The sequence below is a fragment of the Ovis aries genome, chromosome 2 (assembly GCF_016772045.2).
Source record: "Ovis aries strain OAR_USU_Benz2616 breed Rambouillet chromosome 2, ARS-UI_Ramb_v3.0, whole genome shotgun sequence".
NCBI classification, from domain to species: domain Eukaryota; kingdom Metazoa; phylum Chordata; class Mammalia; order Artiodactyla; family Bovidae; genus Ovis; species Ovis aries.
In genome coordinates, this window is record NC_056055.1 from 138040906 (window position 1) to 138062176 (window position 21271).

The window sequence follows — 21271 nt, forward strand, 5'->3', positions numbered from 1 at the left end:
ATCAACAGCAATCTGGAGCCACAGTGTAGAAACTGACAGCTCTGTTCCTCTCAAAACCTTAAATATCATCAGGAAATTTTAATATAGGAAAATAAATTTCATGTTGAGTAACCTAGAAAAGATTGCATGTAGAGTATGTATTTTTAAAAGTTTAGGAAGTTTGTAATACGCTGTAGAAAAACTTACAAAAAAAGAGCAATAATAAAAGTAATTTAGACATTTAAAAGTAATTTAGACTTAGGGTACCTATAAAATCAGATACGTATTTCTTTCACTAATGACAGAGGATAAATGAGGTGTCACAGTGAAATATCACTCTTCGTATTATCTGCATGTTAGAAATTTAAGAAAAATAAAATTAGGACAATTTCACAAAGAGTCAAATTAACTATAAAAGAGGGAAGGTAATAAATCTATTCAATACCCCAAATCGGAATCTGAGTGAAGCTGAAGAACTGATGGATCTGTATCCCAATGCAGCGTCCTAAATGGTTGTAGGACAACCATGAAGCATTAGCAAAAAAGGCCATAAGTTAGTCAAGCAAATACATTCTATGAATAGCTAAAGTACTGTTCACAATTAAAAACCACATGTTCCGGTTAGTACAAAAAAAACACGATATCACTCAAACACTTTAGTTCATGCAATGCAAACATACAACCTAGAATAGTTAAAAAAAGACAGTATTTTCAGATTATAAGAAACTAATCTTGCAAAATAAGGAATAAGAACAGACAAAACATCCAACATCCCAAATAACACATTATTTTTGGATGATAACAAGCTAGGCTATACACATAGTTGAAATTTGAAGTTTCCTAATGAAAAAAGCTTTAGTAAAAACATCTTAGTTAACATATCATAATCTTGCCCAAAGCATTAAATGTGTCCAGGAAATTGTCATATTGGTAAAGGAAATGAGTCAACACATAAGCCTTTTGGTAAGAAAACCAAAGACTATTCCACTGGGATACAAAATAGCTTAAGTTTCCAAAATGTGACCCTTATGTAATTTATGGGTTAAGCACTGCCTTGGGCTTACATGTCATCTGCTTTAGAAAGCAACCAAAGATTTCTGTCTCTAGGAAAAAGCAGACTTTTTTTTTGCCAGGAAAAATATTTGATGTTCCAAGAATTTATCTAAACTAACTAAGCTTTTGGAGAATATCAATCCTAAATAAATATTTGGTTGTGTTTAGCCTTGCCTATTGGGTAAACAACTTCCACGGGATCTTTTCCAAAAGATTTAAGGAAAATTTGGTCATTACTAGAATAAAAGGTCCTTTCTACACTGGTACTCCTATAGATTAGCAACATGTAGGATAATTATGTATAGTACCATATGATGCTAGAATCCCTATTAAAAAGTTAAGCACAATACATTCAGTGCTACCATCTTTGTCAAATATATTTGTTTCTCATTTATGCAACAAATTATAACGTACAACTAAAACTACTATAATATTTAAATAAAAGAAATGAAATCTTTACTTGCCTATAAACTTAACAGTAAAAGCAATGAAATGAACTAGAGAAATGCTTCATTTTAAAAATATAAAGAAAGATTTTGGGATTTAAATGGTAATGTGTGTATACAAAGAAAGAAGAGGCCACAGTGAAGATTTACTTTATACTAAGCAATGAATAGCAACAAACTCAGGCTTTGTTAAACCAGAAGAGGTTCTATGAGATGCTCTCCAAGGAATGTTCTGTACATACCCTTTACATTCTCTAAGAGTTCGAGCTGTTACCAATGACATAGAGCTCCTTGTTAAGGATGTCATTTTGGTCTAAAATAGAGTAAAACTCTACCTCAGAACAGAGCCAGTACTGAAAACATATTGCACAAAGTACGGGATTATATTAAAGGCATCTCCAGACATATAAATTAAAATTTTAATATAATCCTGACACATATAATCAAAAGCCCAAGAGATAAACTGATCAAGAATGTAAAAAAGGAACAAGGAGCATGGATTATTCATTGAATAACTGTTATCTAAATCTCAGAGTTAACAGAAGTGACAGAGAAAGTAAACTGGAATCTTAATGATATGCAACTTGCCAATCAGCAAAGTTACAGAAATATCATTTTTCATGGCCTCCTACGTACTTATTCATAAATTACCACCAGGCCGAATAGAAACTTTTGGCATTGAGAAACTGTGATTCAGATGTTTTGATATCATACTTGGTAACGACTAGTATGTTTTTTTCCTACTCCCCAAGTGCAGAAATCGTCGACTGTCTTAGCCAGCTAAAGGAGTTGAGTGTATAGGTTTATACATCTCACACATCTTCATGCATTTTGCTGTTTATTTTTTATCATCATGCCAGCTCAATTTATATCCATTCTTTTTCTTTCTCAGACTCTAGCATTCTTTTAAAAAGTCACATATTTTAAAATGCGATTACTTCACTGCCAATATCATCAATTAATCAACAATATTAATTATTTCTCTATTATGGAATCTGAAGATGATTTAAAGGAATTCATAGTTTTCTCGCTGTGTGTACATATATATTAAAAAGTGAAATATTTAGTCCTCTTGAAAATTAACAACTAAAAATTAGTTTCGGTTTTCAAAGGAGATGACATATATATTAAGACTAAAAAGATATCATCTCATTAAAAAAGAATTTATTTTTCTCTCCCATTAATCTTATACTCATTCTCTAATAAAAAAACAAATATCCTTTTAAAAAAGTATCTTTGATATTAATTTCTCATTTTGAATTAATTTCTCAAATGCTTTTTTCTCTGCAACCACGCTGTGTGATCTTTCAGTCTTTTACCTTTACTGAGGCTTTCAATAGCTAAGTCAAAGATCTCTCTTGGTAACTGTCACACTGCATTTGAAAATATGTGGATTGTTATATCTTTTGATCATGATTTCTAACATAATTTCACAGTGATAACAGACTTGAGAGCACAGGTATGATTTCAATACCTTTAGACCATGAAATTTTTGCATCTTGTTTTATGTCCCTGGATATGTTCCAGTGTCTCCAGGTCTATAGTCTATAGGAACTTGAATAGAATTTGTATCCTGCTGTTGTGTGAAAATCGTATAAATTTTAATTATGCTGAATTGGTTCATAGTGCTTTTCAGGTCTAGTATATCCTTCTACTTTCTGTCTGTTCATTCTACTAATTTTTGAGAGTTTGACATTGCAACTCCAACTAAAAATACGTATTTTTAAAAACTGCAATATAGTGGAACTATATGTAACTTTGTTCTGTATTTTCCAAGTCTCCTGTAAATGTTATCATATTTTCATAATTTAAAAAATAAAAATAAAAACACGTATCCCTAAAGATACTCAAATACTCGTTTTCTTGTTTTACATCTACAAATCTACACTTTAAACACAATCTAGCACATTATTCTTAGGATTTTTCAATACTGCTGCTGCTGCTGCTGCTGCTGCTGCTTAGTCGCTTCAGTCGTGTCCGACTCTGTGCGACCCCATAAACGGCAGCCCACCAGGCTCCGCCGTCCCTGGGATTCTCCAGGCAAGAATACTGGAGTGGGTTGCCATTGCCTTCTCCAATGCATGAAAGTGAAAAGTGAAAGTGAGGTTGCTCAATCGTGTCTGACTCTTCACGACCCCATGGACTGCAGCCCACCAGGCTCCTCCGTCCATGGATTTTCCAGGCAAGAGTACTGGAGTGGGGTGCCACTGCCTTCTCCATTTTTCAATACAGTGAATACTATATTTAAGTTATGTAAATTAATGAGCATTAAAATCCAAGTTCCATGAAGGCAAGGACCAGGAACATTATTTTCTTTGACAGCCTATAGCACTTAACATTAAATTGGTAATTCAATTAATATGCATTCTAACAAAATAAACATATTTCTTAACAGTTATTTACTTCCTATACCAATTTACAATATTCCAATTGGGTCTAATAGTCTTTAGGTTTTCCAATGAAACTCAGGTGGTCATATTTTAATTTGCATACATGCTACATAGTATTTTTGAAAGCAAACTAGCTGATGCTGGATTAGAGTAACCTTTCTATTCCTGTTCAAAATCAAGAACAATGAATTAACACAATACAGTATAGGCATTAAAATAATATATAATATCAAGTAAGGAAATTTAATAAAATTTTTTGTGTTTTTTACCTTGGGAAATACTTTCACTTTGGTAATGTATTATAAGGGGAAAATAAAACCCTTCTGAAAATGCCCTTTGTTTTACTAGGAAAGGAATACTAACATATTTGTATAAAAATACAGAAGTACAAAAGCATGAAACAAATTTAGCCTTTAAAAATGAATTTAGACTAAATAAATTCAGCCTTTAATCTATAATATATTCTTTTATCCTGTCACTTAACGTCCAAAAAGAGTATTGTTTAAATCTGCAGTTTCGGTTCTATAAACAGAACAGGTTTGGAAAGCACATCTCAAATTCAGACTAGTGAGCCTTTTGTGTCTTCTAATTGTTAATGACAACTTGATTATTCAGAAACTGATTAAAGGACTGAGTTTATGGATTAGTTAGCCCCTTTTCTTCTTTTTTGTCTTGTCTTTTAGATACTCATTACTTGTTTGCAACTTCAATCGAGGTGCCTGGGCACAAAGAAGATAAAACTTCTTAGCTTACTTCTCATTAAAAGGTGTGTTTAGGTTTTCCTAAGGTAGACATTTAACTTCCTAGCCCAAAATAAGGATTCTGAATAAAGATTTTTAACTGGCTATGTTTAGTCTCATTTCAGTTGCCATAAGAAATAAAAATGTAAGATGTTGTTAAATAAAGATTGGGTATTATTGGGAGTGTGACAAAGAGAAATACTTTTCTCAGTATGGTATTTGCAAAGAAGTTGAAATCTTACTGAATGTTTGAACATCAAGTCCCAACATGTATGCAGGATGATAAAACAAATGTGAGATACTGTTTTACAACGAAGATGCAAGTTCAGGAAAACTTGGCAGCGACTTTTTTTAATTGAGGTATAACTGGCATATAATATCAGTTTCAAGTATATAACATAATGATTTAATATTTGTATATATGGTGAAATGATCACAATAAGTCTAGTTAACATCCATTTTACATAGTTACAAAGTTTTTTCTTATGATTTTCTCTTTCTCTTTAAGACCCAATCTCTCAGCAACTTTCAAATATACAACATATTATTGTTAACTACTGGAGAAGGAAATGGCTACCCACTCCAGTATTCTTGCCTGGAAAATCCTATAGACAGAGGAGCCTGGCAGCCTACAGCCCATGGGGTCACAAGAGTCAGACATCATTTAGCAACTAAACCACCATAAGGTGTTTTTTAATATATATATATATGAACTGTTAACTACAGTCTCCATGCTGTACATTTATACCTCCATGACTTATCTTATAACTGGAAGTTTGTACCTTTTGACCCCCTTCACCCATTTTGCCTACCCGTTACCTCCCCAACCTCTGGCAAACATCAAAAATTTTTAAAATGAAAATAAAAATGAACCAATCTCTTCTCTGTATCTATAAGCTAGTTTCATTTTTTAAATTTCACTTATAAGTGAGATCATACAGTATTTGTCTTTCCCTTTGATTTCTTTCACTTAGCATAATGCCCTCAAGCCAGCAAATACTTTTTAAAATTTTTATTGAAGCCAGTAAACACTCAATATTTCCTTAGCAATTATTCCTTATTCTTGATATTTTATGCATTATTATTTTCTACCTAATTAGAATAACTTAATAGAATAGAATTAGGCTGTTTAACCGAACTGTTTATTTTAATTACCAAATAGAAATTAAGCATAAGAGAGATTTTATACTATTTATACCCAAAACGCTCACATAATAACCAATACAATGCTGCTTAAATAGAAAAAATAATTTAATGAATGAACACTTCTATTTTTAATATAAGAAAATCAGCATAAATCAGTTAACTAGTCAGTAGCTAAATTAATCAAGTGTGATAGTAAAATAATGTTTTTAAAAAATTTCCCCCCAATTTACAACAATTTCTGTGTCATTCAGATTTCAAAATGTTACAACTAACTCAACATAACTATTTAGAGTCGCTCTATACCACTGACAGTAACTGGGTAGTAAATGCATTCTGTCATTAAAATATTGAAAGAAAATTACTGTACCTAGATCCCACGGCGCCATCTCCAGAGTCCTGGCTCCCAGCTTCGCTTGGTGTGCTCACAGATTTGGAGGATGGAGACATAGGAGGAGGGACTAAATAGTGAAATAGACAGGTATCCGCTGTTACTACACGCAGAGGTTGCTCAGCTTATGATGTTTCAAAAGTAATTTAATATGAAGTAATTAACAAAAAATAAAAAATAATGGCAAACCAAAAAACGAAAGTACATGAATGAAAATGAACGGTAAAAGAAGAGGAGAAAGACAAAGTTAACAACGCATGCTGACAATTCATGCAATTTCTCTGGCAAAATGCATTTGGGCTTTATATTAAAAAAAAAAAAAAGGCAAGATTATGAAAGGATGCATTTTCATCTCGGCCAACACCAAATGTGGGTACTAATTTTCAAAGGAAAGCATTCCTTCTCCCCTTTCTAACTTTTTGCTTTTAAGATCACCAGATCATTTATTTTTTGTCAATCTTTTCTTTAAAAAAAAAATTAATGTCTTAAATGATATAATTTTCCCCTCCAAAAATATAAATAAAGAAGAGCCAATTTAGAGAAATGACTACCAGTAAAGGAATGACTCCTTTAAAAGTTCATTAGTTTCCAGCAATTTGGGTGAAAAATGCAAACAGGCCATAAAACAACATGCCTTCTAGACATGATGCATAACATAAAGTGATGCATGCAACTTAAACAAGGCAAGGCTGAATGGTAACTTCCTTACCCCAGTATTCAGAAAAAACTGAAGTGTACAGACAAAGATACAGACACCCAAAATATTCTTAATCCCTTCTTATAGAAAAATATACATTTTTCATAGTATATAAAACAAACAGCAAATGCTCTCCCCTAACTTGTTACTTTTAACATTAGATACCAAAAGTTGAACATGAGTATTTCATGTTATTACACTTGTAAACTTTTTGGTTACCATTTGAGGGAGTATAAGAGGATCATCACTGCCATCTTCTGGTTGAATTTTACCATAAATGCCCCCAACCCCAAGTATCTTTTTAAAATAATTTTTCAATGTACAATATCAAGTGACTAATACATTTTATGTTGAACTGCAAGCCCTTCTTTTAATAGTTTACTGAAAAGAAGGTTAAGTTCCTAGTTATGTAGGAACCAATCTAAAGAAATAGGCACTTAATTAAAAGTCTGTGTTTTTGGAATAGTCACATTCACTGAATCCTTAAAATTATGTTTAAATGTTTACACATGCTTCTGTAAAAACAGTGGGTCTGAAAATCTAACAAAATGCACAAGAATAGTATGATGATTTATATCTTAAACATAGGTACAGAATAGATCAACCTTATTTTTCAATGCCAAATTCTACTGGAAACCCACAGGAAGATTAGAAGGAAAAAAACCATAGCTAGAATGTTGATTTCCTGAGATACTGTGGTTAATTCTTGCTCAAATTTCAAAAGACCATAAAAACATAATAAAAGGTTTATAATTTTGCAATTAAAATCTCTCAGAAACAAAGCTAAAACCAGACTGCCTTTATATAATTCACATGTGGATAGTACTGTGCTAGGGGCTGCATGTATAACTCAAAGTAGCCAAACATGACTTGTATCTGAAGTACAAGAACTTCAATGTCCCCTAACTTCTCTTACTTTGCCAACAAAGAGGTCCATCTAGTCAAACCTATGGTTTTTCCAGTAGTCATGTATGGATGTGAGAGTTGGACCATAAAGCAAGCTGAGCATCGAAGAATTGATGCTTTTGAACTGTGGTGTTGGAGAATACTCTTGAGAGTCCCTTGGACTGCAAGGGGATCAAACCAGTCAATCCTAAAGAAAATCAATCCTGAATATTCACTGGAAGGACTGATGCTGAAGCTGAAGCTCCAATACTTTGGCCACCTGATATAAAGAACTGATTCATTGGAAAAGACCCTGATGCTGGGCAAGATTGAAGGCAGGAAGAGAAGGGTCAACAGAGGATGAGACGGTTGGATGGCATCAACTCAATGGACATGAGTTTGAGCAAACTCAGGGAGTTTGTGATGGACAGGAAAGCCTGGCATGCTGCAGTCCATGGGGTCGCAAAGAGTCAGACATGACTGAGAGACTGAACTGAACTTCTCTTAGGTTAAGCTTTTCCTCATCTTTTTGTCCAACTCTCACTGTGAGGCTTCCCCTTAAGTCCCAACTGATATAGTAATAAAAGTAACATCTCAATGGCACCCTACTCCAGTACTCTTGGCCTGGAAAATCCCACGGGTGGAGGAGCCTGGTAGGCTGCAGTCCATGGGGTTGCTAAGAGTCAGACACGACTGAGCGACTTCACTTTCGCTCTTCACTTTCATGCACTGGAGAAGGAAATGGCAACCCACTCCAGTGTTCTTGCCTGGAGAATCCCAGGGACGGGGGAGCCTGATGGGCTGCCGTCTATGGGGTCGCACAGTCAGACATGACTGAAGCGACTTAGCAGCAGCAGCAAGAGTGATTTGTCTACTGTGCTGTAAGCATAAGCACAAATATGTGTATTGAGTTATAGTGAGGTACTACAATGTTTTCATATTAAAGATTTCCAAAGAAGAAATTTTTAGCTTTTAAAATTACATACTCAACTTTAGGCTTAGGAAAATAATTTTTCTAAGTATATATAAAAGAAAGATTTGAGGAAAAATAGTGATATGAAATTAAAAGACGCTTACTCCTTGGAAGAAAAGTTATGACCAACCTAGATACCATATTGAAAAGCAGAGACACTACCTTGCCAACAAAGGTCTGTCTAGTCAAGGCTATGGTTTTTCCAGTGGTCATGTATGGATGCAAGAGTTGGACTGTGAAGAAAGCTGAGCACCGAAGAATTGATGCTTTTGAACTGTGGTACTGGAGAAGATTCTTGAGAGTCCCTTGGACTGCAAGGAGATCCAACCAGTCCATTCTAAAGGAGATCAGTCCTGGGTGTTCTTTGGAAGGAATGATGCTAAAGCTGAAACTCCAGTACTTTGGCCACCTCATGCGAAGAGCTGACTCACTGGAAAAGACTCTGATGCTGGGAGGGATTGGGGGCAGGAGGAGAAGGGGACGACCGAGGATGAGATGGCTGGATGGTATCACCGACTCAATGGACGTGAGTTTGAGTGAACTCTGGGAGATGGTGATGGACAGGGAGGCCTGGCGTGCTGCGATTCATGGGGTCGCAAAGAGTAGGACATGACTGAGCCACTGAACTGAACTGAATTGTGATACATTATAAAATTCTTTTCCAGTTAATGTTTTTTCCCCTTTCTGGTGACTTTAACTCTAATCAATAAGTTCCTCGCCAGTATCTTAACTAGTTAAGACTGTGTTAAGAAAATGCTACCTCAAATGTTTTATGAAAACAGGTTAAACAGTAATTATACATACATAAGCAAACACATTAAACTAGGCAATTCTCAAATAAAAGTTTCAGAAATAAAAAATAAATCACAGGGGTGATGCAATCAAATTATCACAGATCTTCAGCCAGAAGCAAAATAAATCACAATTTCAAGTTTGTAACCAGACAAAAATCTCTTTCCCAGAACTATTCCTTCAACCAAAAGACAGTTTTCACATCAACTGATAAAGACACTCATTAAGGACTCAAAGTTTTATCTGGCCCACCAAACTCATCTTGCATCAATCTATACCACAGAAGGGACAAATCTAGAAAAGAAGAAGAAGATGACCATCACTGAAAAAGGAAGAATGTAAACAGGAAAAAAGGGAAAGGAAGCATTACTTGGTGACTACCCTATTTTAACCCAATTAGTCTAGAAATGTCAAAGAATATAGTATCTGCGCACTAAGGCAATGTCACTATACTCCCAGCCTCCAATAAACACCCAAAAATGAATAAACGTGTGCACTCAGGAAGGCTTAAAAAAAAAAACCAACTAAATAGCTCATAGCCACTCAAATTTCAGCAAAGACTTAATTCTAGAATTCATTTTAAAAAATGGTTTAAGAGTACAATCAGCTTTAGAAATAACATAAGCTTTATTAATTAGCCTTTGCCAAATACCTGAAATATGATTTGCATGATTAGAACAGTGATTCAATCGGATTACCTTCACCGTACAGTTCTGTCTATAGTCTAAAATAAGGCTTTAAAAATGGCACAAAATAAAAGATTTAATATTAACATATAAGAATCAGATGAATGAATTTAAGTTTCTTAGAAGTTTAGAGCAGAGAGATCTAACCCTTTCTTCAAAAACCAAGGAAGAAATGTGAAGTAAACTGAAAGACAAATCTACCCCCATTAACCACACCGATCATGCAAGTAATACTGGAAGGCTGGGACACTGATTCTTTACGACAAAAAGCTAACCAAGAACTAAGAAGGCCTTTCCTACTAGCCTAGAGCTTGGCCTTCCTTCCCAGGACATAAAATTAATACTGCTGCCAACTGGTCTATGAAGAAAACAACTAGAAATTTTAAAACCACAAAGGAAAAAAAAAAATAAATAAAACCACAAAGGACCTAGGTATGCACCTAGATTTAGAAACCAGAGTTAACTTTGAGTCAACCACTGAGAACTATACAGAAGTCACAGACATGAACAAGGATGGTGCACAGCCCAATTATTTTCAAAGGAAGTCTCTAGCAAGAAGGAGCTCTTGCCAGGAAGAACCCAGAAAAGGTGGACAGCCAAAGAAAGTAAATGTAGGGAGTGTTGGCAGACCACAAACGGGAGGAATGAGCTTCTGAGATAACCAAACATAGCTCATCTATGATACTTGGCACTCAAAGGCTAAGTTACACAGTAATGCCCTCTTGTGGCTGTAAGTGTTTCTAGACTGGAATATTAACATTTAAATAACTGTTAAGTTTTCATACTTTATCTTTTTTGTCTTGAAAGATGATGCTTTAAACTTTAATTTTCTGAAATAGCAATTTCTTCCTTTCCTATGATCCCTTCTTCTGATAGCATTAAATCCCTCCTCTAATCTCCCCTAAATGTTTCCTTTATTCTTTTTAATGTTTCAGAGTACAGGTAAATTTTCTAAAAGAAATCAATAAAATTTTATAGCATTAAAATACCATAAGGAATTGTTAAAATTAAGCTAAACCTGAAAAAAATGACTTGATAACAGAAATTATTCTATCTAAAAATCAGAATTACTAGTTATTAGATAAATAAGTGCTAGGGAATGTTGTACATGATGACTAGAGTTAACACATACATAACACTGCTGTATGATACATAGGAAACTTTAAGAAAGTAAATCCTAAAACTTCTCATCATTAGGAGAAATTTTTTTCTTTTTCTTTTATCTATATGAGATGATAGATTTTAACCATACCTGCTGTAGTAATCCTTTCACTGTGTGTGTGTGTTTGTGTACACACACACGCATATTACATATACACATAAATCAAACCATCATGATGTACACCTTAAACTTGTGGAGTGATGCATCTGTCAATTATTTCTCAATAAAACTGGAAAAATCCGATTTAAAATATTGGAAGTTACAAGAGAGGGAGATAAATGAAGCTATACTTATTTTGACTACCAAACTTCATTTATTCCTAATAAAAAACTGATTATCACAGTATATAAAATCAATATACTATGCCCTACTGATATAGATTCAGGCTACAGAACAACTGACAAAATCTGTTTTCATCTCTTTGTAAGATGGTTAAAACAGCAGTCACACATTCAAAAAGATTCACTTTTTGGGGGGGTGCGGGAGATCAGTGTTTATTAACTCCACATTTGATAAAATATGCCTTGAAAATTGTGCCTAAAATTAACTTTAAGACTGGCCACTTAAATTTCATTTAAAAAGTAATCAAGCCATATTTCTTTTGTGAAACATTCAAATTTCAATTTCCACTATGCATTTTGCTTAAATTTAAACAAGATTTTGTTGTTACTGTTTTTAAAGCAGATGGCTCTTATTAGTCTTACTAGGTGGAAAGACATATGACCTTATAATAATTGAACAATCATTGAAGCATCCAGTCTGCAGTGGACACCGGGGATAAAAAATTAACATGCTATCACTGCTCCCAAGGACCTCTGACAAAAAAACAATCAAATGATCAAATAAATAAGAATCTATCAGCAAAGAGAAGCTAAGAGCAGTCTTATTAGCTGTATCTCTTTAAAAAAACTAATTCTTCTCAGTAGAATCTTTTTTTCCAAGGGGAAAAAGTCCATTTTAGCTAAAACCAGACTGATGTTTTTAATAAATCCTTTTGAACATTCTAGTGGTGTTTTCATACTTCTATGATTTAAAAATATTTAATACATTTGTAGTGAAAAGAAAAACAAGTATCCATCCAGGTTATGATACAGAAACTATTTTTATTGTTACTAGCAAGAAAGTTTGACAGCCAATGCTTTCACCTGTATTCTTTATTCTCCAGGCCTAATTTCAAATAAATACTGGAAAGATCTTAGGTACTGTGAGAGAACAGAAGGTGGAAAACTACACAACTCACTTAATGAGATTACTATAATCATTATAATAAAACCAGACGAAATACAGTAAAAGGAAAAAAACTATAGGCCTGACTCTGAGTTATAGATGAATTCCTAAATATTAGTGTTATGTAAGAAAAATATTTTCTCATAACTAAGATGGATTTATTCCAAAATGTAAGCATGCTTATACATTTGAAAATCTAACAATATAAATTATATTAACATATTAAAAGGCAATAAAAAGCATATGATCATTTCAAAATATGAGGAGATCCATGAGTTTGTCATACATAGTTGGGGCTTTTAAAGAATGTCAAAATTCTTTGTGAATGTGGGCTGGACTTAGTGACTCTCTTCCAATAGACAGGAAATGGCAGAAGCCATGTTCTCTGACTTCCAAGGGTAAGTCATAAAAAGGATAGCTTCTTTCCAGCTCTCTTTCTCTTTGGACTGCTGACACACTGCAGCTAGGTGACATGCTGGAAGGATACTCAAGCAGGTAGTTTTATGGAATGGCCCACATAGATGAGAACTCAAGCCGCCCACTAACAACCAAAGCCAACCTGCTAGTCATGTGAGTGAGCAAATCATATGGCTGGTAAAGCAAATGCTCAGGCCCCAATCAAGCCTTCAGATGACTGCAGCTCTGACTGATCTTGACTTCAACCTCATGAGAGACCCCGAGCCAGAACCACCAAGCTAAGCCACTACCAAATTCCTGACTGGCAGAAACTATGAGTGATAATAAACCTTTATTATTATTTTTTAAAAAATCAAACTGATATAAGAAAAAAAACTTGAATAGACTATAACCATTAGAAAAACTGAAATGGTGAATAACTCCTGCTCTCCACTATCCTCTGGGGACAAAAAGCATAATCTCAGATAGTTTTACAGTTGAGTTCTACCAAGTGTTTAAGGAACAGACGATATCTATCTTTTACAACTGCTCCACAAAACAGCAAAAGAGAAAGCTATCCAATTTATTTTAAAACCATAACCATGGTGGCCACGGAACATGAACAGCAAAAGAAAATTACAGGCAAATTTCATTTATAAGCATACATAGAAAAACCCTAAATAACATAACTAAATGGAGAAAAATTAGGTCGGATCCCTACCTTCTACTATATTAAAAAAATGTGACTTAAGTATCTAAAGGTGAAGGCTAAAATAATAAAGAAAATGTAGAATATATTTGTATTCTCAAAATAGGAAAGGATATCTTTTAAAAGAAGATCAAAAAAGGGGGGGAGGGGTTGTCTATAATAGATCTGACCACTACTAAAAGATTTAAACATATCAAAATGTTCGATCCTTGGTCAGGGATCTAAGATCCCACATGTTCCAGAACAACTAGCCCTGTGCTGCAACTACTGAGCCTATGTGCTCTGGAGCCCGTGTGCCACAACTAGAGAGACTGTGTGCGCCAACTACCGAGCCCAAGCACCAAAACAGAGAGTCCACACGCTGCAAGCAAAGATCCCTTATGATGCAAAGAAGATCCCAGGTGCCGCAACCAAGACCCAATGCGTTCAAATGAATAACTCTTTTACATGGAGGATTCTGTTTCAATAAAAGATACTATGATGGAAGCAATCTAAATGTCCACTGACAGAGGACTGGGTAAAGAAGATGTGGTACATATACACAGTGGGATATTACTCAGCCACAAAAAAGCAAGACAATGACATCTGCAGCAGAACGCATGGACCTAAAGCTGTCATACTGAATGAAGGCAGACAGGAAAACATATCATATGATGTCACTTATATATGGAATCTAAAAAAAATGGCAAAAATGAACTTATTTACAAAACAGAAATAGAGTCACAGATGTAGGAAACAAACTTATGGTTACCAGGGAGAAGAAAGAAGGGATAAACTGGGAGATTTGGACTGACATATACATAATAGTACTGTATAGCACAGGGAACTCTTCTCAGTACTCGAACTATATGTGAAAAGAATCTAAAAAAGAGTGCCATATGTATAGGCATAACTGATTCACTTTGCTGTAATCTGATACTAACACAACATTTTAAGTCAACTATATTTCAATAAAAAATTTTTTTAATACTGTAGATAATAAACTAGGAGAAGGTATTTTTTAAAAGACTAAAACAAAGAAGTCCTCTCTTAAGTATACAAGGAACTCCTACAGCAAAATAAAGAACCCTAATGGTAAATGGACAAAGAACATGAATATGCAATTCATAGAAGAGAAAATGTGAAAAGTAGATAAATGAAAAAATGGTCACTCTCACTGTAAACAGCTAAATGTATATTAAAACATTTTGACATACTATTTTACACCCATCAAGTAGACAAAAATTAGAAAGTTGGATAATATCAAGTGATGTGGATACAGTGAAACAGTTACTTTCTCACACACTGGTAGCAGAAGTATAAACTTAGTTATTCTTCAGAGTAGTAGTAGAACCTAAAAAATGCAAGTCTACAATAACATACCAAGCCAATTCTTCAGCATATATTCCAGAGAAACTCTTCCACAGTCCTTTCAAGGGAAAAGAATATATTCTTTGCAGTGTTGCTTGTGAAAGCAAAGCAAAGAGATAGAAGAAATCACTAGGGAACAGATAAGGAAAATATAGTATATGATAGAATATTATGTATCAGTCAGAAATAAATAACTAGATGTATATGTAAGAACATGGGTAAATCTCAAATACAAACCTGCTTTGAAAAAAAGGAAAAAACAAAGTGAAACACAGAGCACAATACCACTTATGCACACAAATCATATCCACACACAGATATATAAAAACTTGAAAAATTACACATGCCAGACTAATCAAAAGGATGTATGTTAAAAACCCAAGAATCAGTACTTAATGCAAGACTGTGAAGGAGAATGGAATTGGAGATGGGTAACGAAGGAGAAACACACACACAACTGAAGAACATTCAAGAATAGATGATGGAGGCGGGCCATAAATTGAGAAATATGAGCAAGTGAATTTAGTGAAACTAAAGTCTTAAAGAGAATAGAAAAGAAAAAAAAAATCCTACGGGAGAAAACCAAAGCCAAAGGCTCAGAAAAAAATGATCACTTAAAGCCTATACAGCAAACAAGCAACTTGGTTTAGGTTCTAGGGTATTATTTTTTTAACAAGATAAAAGTGTTTTGATTCATTTACTTTAAAAATTGCAATATGCAACATAAGTTTATTAAACAAAAGACATAAAAATTATCAACCTTCAAATTTTATCAATAAGAAAAAGACAAATAAGCTGAAAGGGCTTCCCTGGTAGCTCAGCTGGTAAAGAAACTGCCTGCAATACAGGAGACCCCAGTTTGATTCCTAGGTTAGGAAGATCCCTTGGAAAAGGGATACGCTATCCACTCCAGTATTCTTGGGCTTCCCTGGTGGCTCAGATGATAAAGAATCCGCCTGCAATGTGAGGGCGCTTTTGAGCCCTGGGTTTGATCCCTGGGTTGGGATCAAACTTCCCTGGAGGAAGGCACAGCAACCCACTCCAGGATTCTTGCCTGGAAAATCCCCATGGATAGAGGAGCCTGATGGGTTACAGTCTATGAAGTCGCAAAGAGTTGGATACCACTGAGTGACTAAGCACAGCACAGTAAGCTGAAAGAAATAACAATGAAGCCAAACCATGAAAGTGACCAGCTTTTTTCACCTTAAAATTTTTTAGAAATAGTAATTCTAATAAGGTATAATAATTAAAGACTGTTATGTTACCATTCACAACTAGGCAAACAGCAGGTACTCCCTTGTTATTTGTCCTCTGGACTAGATGGAATTAGCCCACAAACTAACCCTGAAATTTTAGGTCTCTAAATGACAAAAGCCACATCAAACTAAAATACAATGTAACAGCACCCAGTTCAGAATTATTTTAAGCAAGCATTTAATGTCTGTATGTAACAAGACTGTCCTCAGTACTTTTACTATTTCAGCTTTTTGGTCTAGTACTGTTATAAAAATGAAGAGTCCAGAAAAAGAACAAGATTAAGTCAAACTGCTGCCAAAATCAGCTACCAATATTATTTCCCTTATTGGCACTGACAGCAGAAGGTTATAGGCTTCTCCTTCCACTCCTATACCTTTGAACATCAGTACACTTTTAGAACTTTGATTCACTATACCTCTCTTTAACTTATAGAAAGGATTGTATAGAGTTAAGAAGATCAGGAATCACATTCATCTTTGAGCTTAACACAGTATGGCACAGAAAACTAGTTCAAATGTCTGTCGAAATAAGTTACTGATTTAACAAGAAAAGTCAGTTGGTTTATGTTAATAAATATAGTCTTGCAGCTCTTCTGAACAAACAAAATAACTATGTATTAACACATCTGAAAAAAGTTAATTCCACACAAATTATAAGATTAATGCTTTTTATGAGGCACAAATAAGAAAGATATACAAAATACATTAAATCAATTCACTCATCTCATGTATATCTGAGCTGAGTAAGATCTATGCCTCTCTTTTATTAACAGGTATAATCTTATCCTTACCAATGGGGGATTCTGCAGTTAGACCCATGCTTTGAAGCAATGCTTCAGCTTCTCTTCTTTTTTTTTCAAGATCTGATTCTTCTTGCACAGGAGCAACTGCTTCCTTCTTCTGATCAGTCTAAATTTTTTAAGTTAAAACTTAAATTTACATATGGTATGAAACATTTCTATTTGCAAAAATACGTATGTTTTAAATAACATGCTAACACTGTATACAATTGGAGGTGGGCTTAGTTTTGAATACACATTATAGTCACTAAATGAAAATCATTCTGAGAGTTTTAGTAAAAATCTCTAAATAATATGTATTAAATTGATTCATTTTTATATGTAATCAAGAAGTTCTCACAAAAACACTCTGAACAGGTATGTTCAAAAAGTACAATTTCTATTTAATTTATAATATGAAATTGTTATCCATGGTCAAGAATTGTGGAAATCTCACAAATACATAAATATCACAATGCTATGAAAAAAAAAAATACAGACTATCATTTAAGACATAACAAATTTTAAGTAAATGAACAATTTGATTTGTTGAAAAAGTACAAGCGCCTCAAACTTCTATATGTAGTCTTCATCTTATTTATGCAACTTTATGTAGAGGATGTTTGTCAAAAATTCATCTGGAGAAAGGTTTTGTTTTTATTTTTTATCAACTATTGGTCTTATTTTCATGGTTTGGTAAAATTAAAATTTACTCTTGCATAGCACAAAACATTTTTCATTATTGAAATTTTTACCAACTTTTATTTTAGCCATTTATAGTTTTAGCAAAATCTTCCAGTTATAACCCTCAATATTCTCAGATCAATACTCTCAACATCTCAAGGGAAATTTAAGCCTTAAAGGGAAAAGTCTTATGTATACAACCTCAAAAGTCTATTTCAGCTAAGACAACCATTACTCATACAATTATCAGCAGTGAACTTTAGTCATAATATTCTATCATACCATTTTAACTTAAAAGAGTCATCAGAAAATTTCATTAAAATAGCCAAAGAGACTATATTATCAAGTAAACACTGTATCGATATATAACAATTAGACTTACTGTTTAATAGCACTGATTTAATGTCTCTTGTAATGTTTGATAAACTTTAAATTAGATTTAAATCATGTAATAGATATTCTGTACGGCCACTTATGGCCATGCTTAGAAAACAAATACCAAATTTGCCCTCAGTTCTGAAGGGTTTGTGACTACAGGTACTAGTTTGGAATGGTTCTGCCCCTCTTACTCATGCTTCTATCACTTAGTTTTTAATCAAATAGCTAACCTAAAGGTCCAACACTCTTTCAGTAATGGATCACAAAAAGGTTCAGAATAAACTAGAAAATTCTTCAATTGTAGGCCTTTACAGCATTACAGCAATGCTGCATATAAATTGTACCTTTGGTTTCTCTTTTCCCTTAAGAGATTCCAAGAAGTCTTGGCTATTATTAAGGCCAGTGGTCCCCAACCTTTTTGGCACCAGGGACAAGTTTTGTGGAAGACAATTTTTCCATGGACAGGGGGTGGAGAATGGTTTCAGGATGATTCAAGCGCATTACATTCATTGTGCACTTTATTTCTATTATTATTACATCAGTTCCACCTCAGATCACCAGACATTAGATCCTGGAGGTTGGGGGCCCCTGATTCAGGCTATCACAGAGAAAAACTTCATACTAATGTCACATTAGAAACAAACTATCTAAACACTGGCCATTTAAAACACTGAAGATAAAAATATACAAATATGTCTACACAGGTTTCATAGGGACAAATGTACTTTTCAAGACAGGAACAAGCAAAATTATCTCTAGCTCAGGGTCAATGTATGTTTGCCATACATAATAAAATGGTGATGCCAAAAGTCAGATCTAAGTATCTAGCCCACCCTCATGATAGTATCAAACCCACTACCTGGTAAAAATATTTCCATGACCAACTCATGACAAAGGAGAGACAATCAATTAAGTAATCCCTTAATCAATTAATAATCTAGTCTATATTTCTCTTTGCCATTATTTATTCTGACAACTAGCAGTTCTGACTGGTAAAATATTCAGATAAGCTCAAAGTCCAAACTAAGTTATAATGTATATCATGTTTTATCAGTAATTACAAGGCAGATGCCCCTTTATACAGTAAACATATTCCTCGAAGACTAAATATGTATATTGAGCTTTTCACCTAGAGTGCTATATGTGCAGTCACAACTGCTGGAATTTCAACTATTCTGAAAGTATTAAAGGTATAAGCACTTAAAATCCAATTATCTTATATTATCTTTAAAAAAAAAATCAAACATACTTCCTTTTTCTTTCTTTCTTCTTCTTTTCTCTTCTTTTCCTCTCTGATTTGAGCCAACCGCTGCTTCTTACGTTCCAACTCTGCCTTTAATTCACTTTTGTCAGACATGTTTGCAACCTTAAGAAGCATACAATCATTTACAATCATCAGTAAATTGGTAAAAGGAGCACTCTTTCAAAACTCTGTCTTTCAAGAAGAGAACTGTCTTGAAAGGCCATGTAGTTCAAGGTCATCAAACGAGAACATGTACACTCTACTTTTAAAATAAAAGAAGCCCATCTACTACTAAGACCTGAAAATCATTATAAACAGATGTATACAGGAAATATTCACAGTTGAGCACAGTAATTAGCACTCAGTAAACTCTTTAATGTTCACATGCTCAAATTTAACACAATGTCTCTGGCTCTTAAAACAGAGAACATGGATTGCCATTAAAAGCCAAGCTCTAAGACACAGCAAATCTGCTACCAGTTTTGCATTCACTCCTAGAAATCTGATAAAACCGGCAGTCAGACAGAAAATTCCTACAAATTCTAAAACTACCATGCAATAGTAATACTATGGAGAAGCAAAACACAAATATACCATCAATAACTATCAACTGTACTTAGAGCTTCCCTGGTGGCTCAGGCGGTAACAAATCTGCCTGCAATACAGGAGACCAGGATTCTATCCCTTTGGAAAAGGAAATGGCAACCCACTCCAGTTTTTTGCCTGGAGAATCCCAAGGGCAGAGAAGCCTGGCGGGCTATACAACACACACACACACACTTTAAGTATGCTGGGGTCGCAAAGAGTCGGACATGACTGAACGACTCTAACACACTGAGTCAAAGCCCAGCAACAAAGTCTGATTGAATAATTGCATACAGCTGACAGAACCGCTCAACCTGCGAGAGGCCGGAGCCTCCAGGCCTGACACATTCATTCACTTTCTTAAAACTCCAAGAAAGAGAAAGTCTCAGGAATTTTGTGCTACAATCTCCGCGTCTGCGTACTTTCTAACACACACCGGGTGAGCAAGGCGTGAAGGAGTCACTTCTCCCCTGGGTATGGACCAAGAGGGCGCGGCGTCTTGGGGAGGTGGCCTCGAACGAGCCTCAAGGCTTCTCGGGGCCCCTCCGAAGGGTCCAGAGAGAAGGGAGTGGGTTCGTCGAGGCCCCGGCCTTCCTGACTCACCCCGCCTCTCCTTCCCAGGGCCGGGCCGGGCTGGGCTGGGCTGGGCGGCACTGTCCGCAGGCCAAGCCGCCCTTAGGGGTGCGACGCGAGACACAGCAGACAGAAAGACGGAAGGGCAGTCCACCCACCTGTTCGGTGGCGGGATGGGGAAGAGTCCGCCTGCCAGCAACTTCCCGGTAACGTCCCTCTCCTTCTCCCGCAACAGCAACAGCCGCCGCCACTAGCTCCGCGGCTTGCCCCAGCACACAAAGAGGGATGGGCGGCGGCTGCTACGGCGAGAGCTTAGAGACAAACGGCTTCGCCCCAGCCAAGGCGCTCCCAGAAAGCAAGGCAGCTGCGGGGAGGAGCAGCCTCTCTACCACTTACCTGGGTAAAGCAGTAGCCAAGAGATGAGACAAAGACTCCACCCAAGGACCCGAAGCGTTTCCCCTTTGCAGAAACTGGACGACTTAGCCTAATAGCCTTGGGCCGGCTAAGAAAACGCCACCCTCGCCGGATTGGCTCCAAAGAGAACTACAAGCCCCAGCTGTGAGGGAAATCGGCATTCGGCGAGCAATGCACTCTGGGGGTTGTAGTCAACGGTAGTCGCAAAGCATGCTGGGATGCGTAGTGTTTCCTAGTCTTTCGCGTTCGCTTTGAGGCCTGCCTTCAAGATTCCAGAGACAAGCTTCCAGCTGTTCTCTTTAATGTAGTCTCCTTGGTTGGTCAGTGCTCACAATGTTGT

At 35.4% G+C, this 21271-nt stretch overlaps 1 protein-coding gene across 12 annotated transcripts in view; it reads right to left on the reverse strand.

Moving 5' to 3' along the window:
- Window positions 1–21058, reverse strand: part of DYNC1I2 (dynein cytoplasmic 1 intermediate chain 2) — a 54717-nt gene extending 33659 nt beyond the window's left edge. For 3 of the 12 annotated variants that reach the window (XM_042243725.2, XM_012133854.5, XM_060409770.1), the window contains exons 1-5: window positions 20914–21058; window positions 19366–19482; window positions 17067–17184; window positions 6122–6212; window positions 425–484 (exon numbers count right to left, since the gene is read on the reverse strand). In XM_042243725.2, coding sequence (XP_042099659.1) covers window positions 425–484; window positions 6122–6212; window positions 17067–17184; window positions 19366–19473 — 377 coding nt within the window. In that variant the 5' untranslated portion in view covers window positions 19474–19482; window positions 20914–21058. Of the gene's footprint in view, window positions 1–424; window positions 485–6121; window positions 6213–17066; window positions 17185–19365; window positions 19483–20675; window positions 20805–20913 lie in introns of those variants that run through there. The other 9 variants (XM_012133864.5, XM_012133845.4, XM_060409769.1 and 6 more) reach the window with 3 other exon arrangements.
- Window positions 21059–21271: the final 213 nt, after the last annotated feature.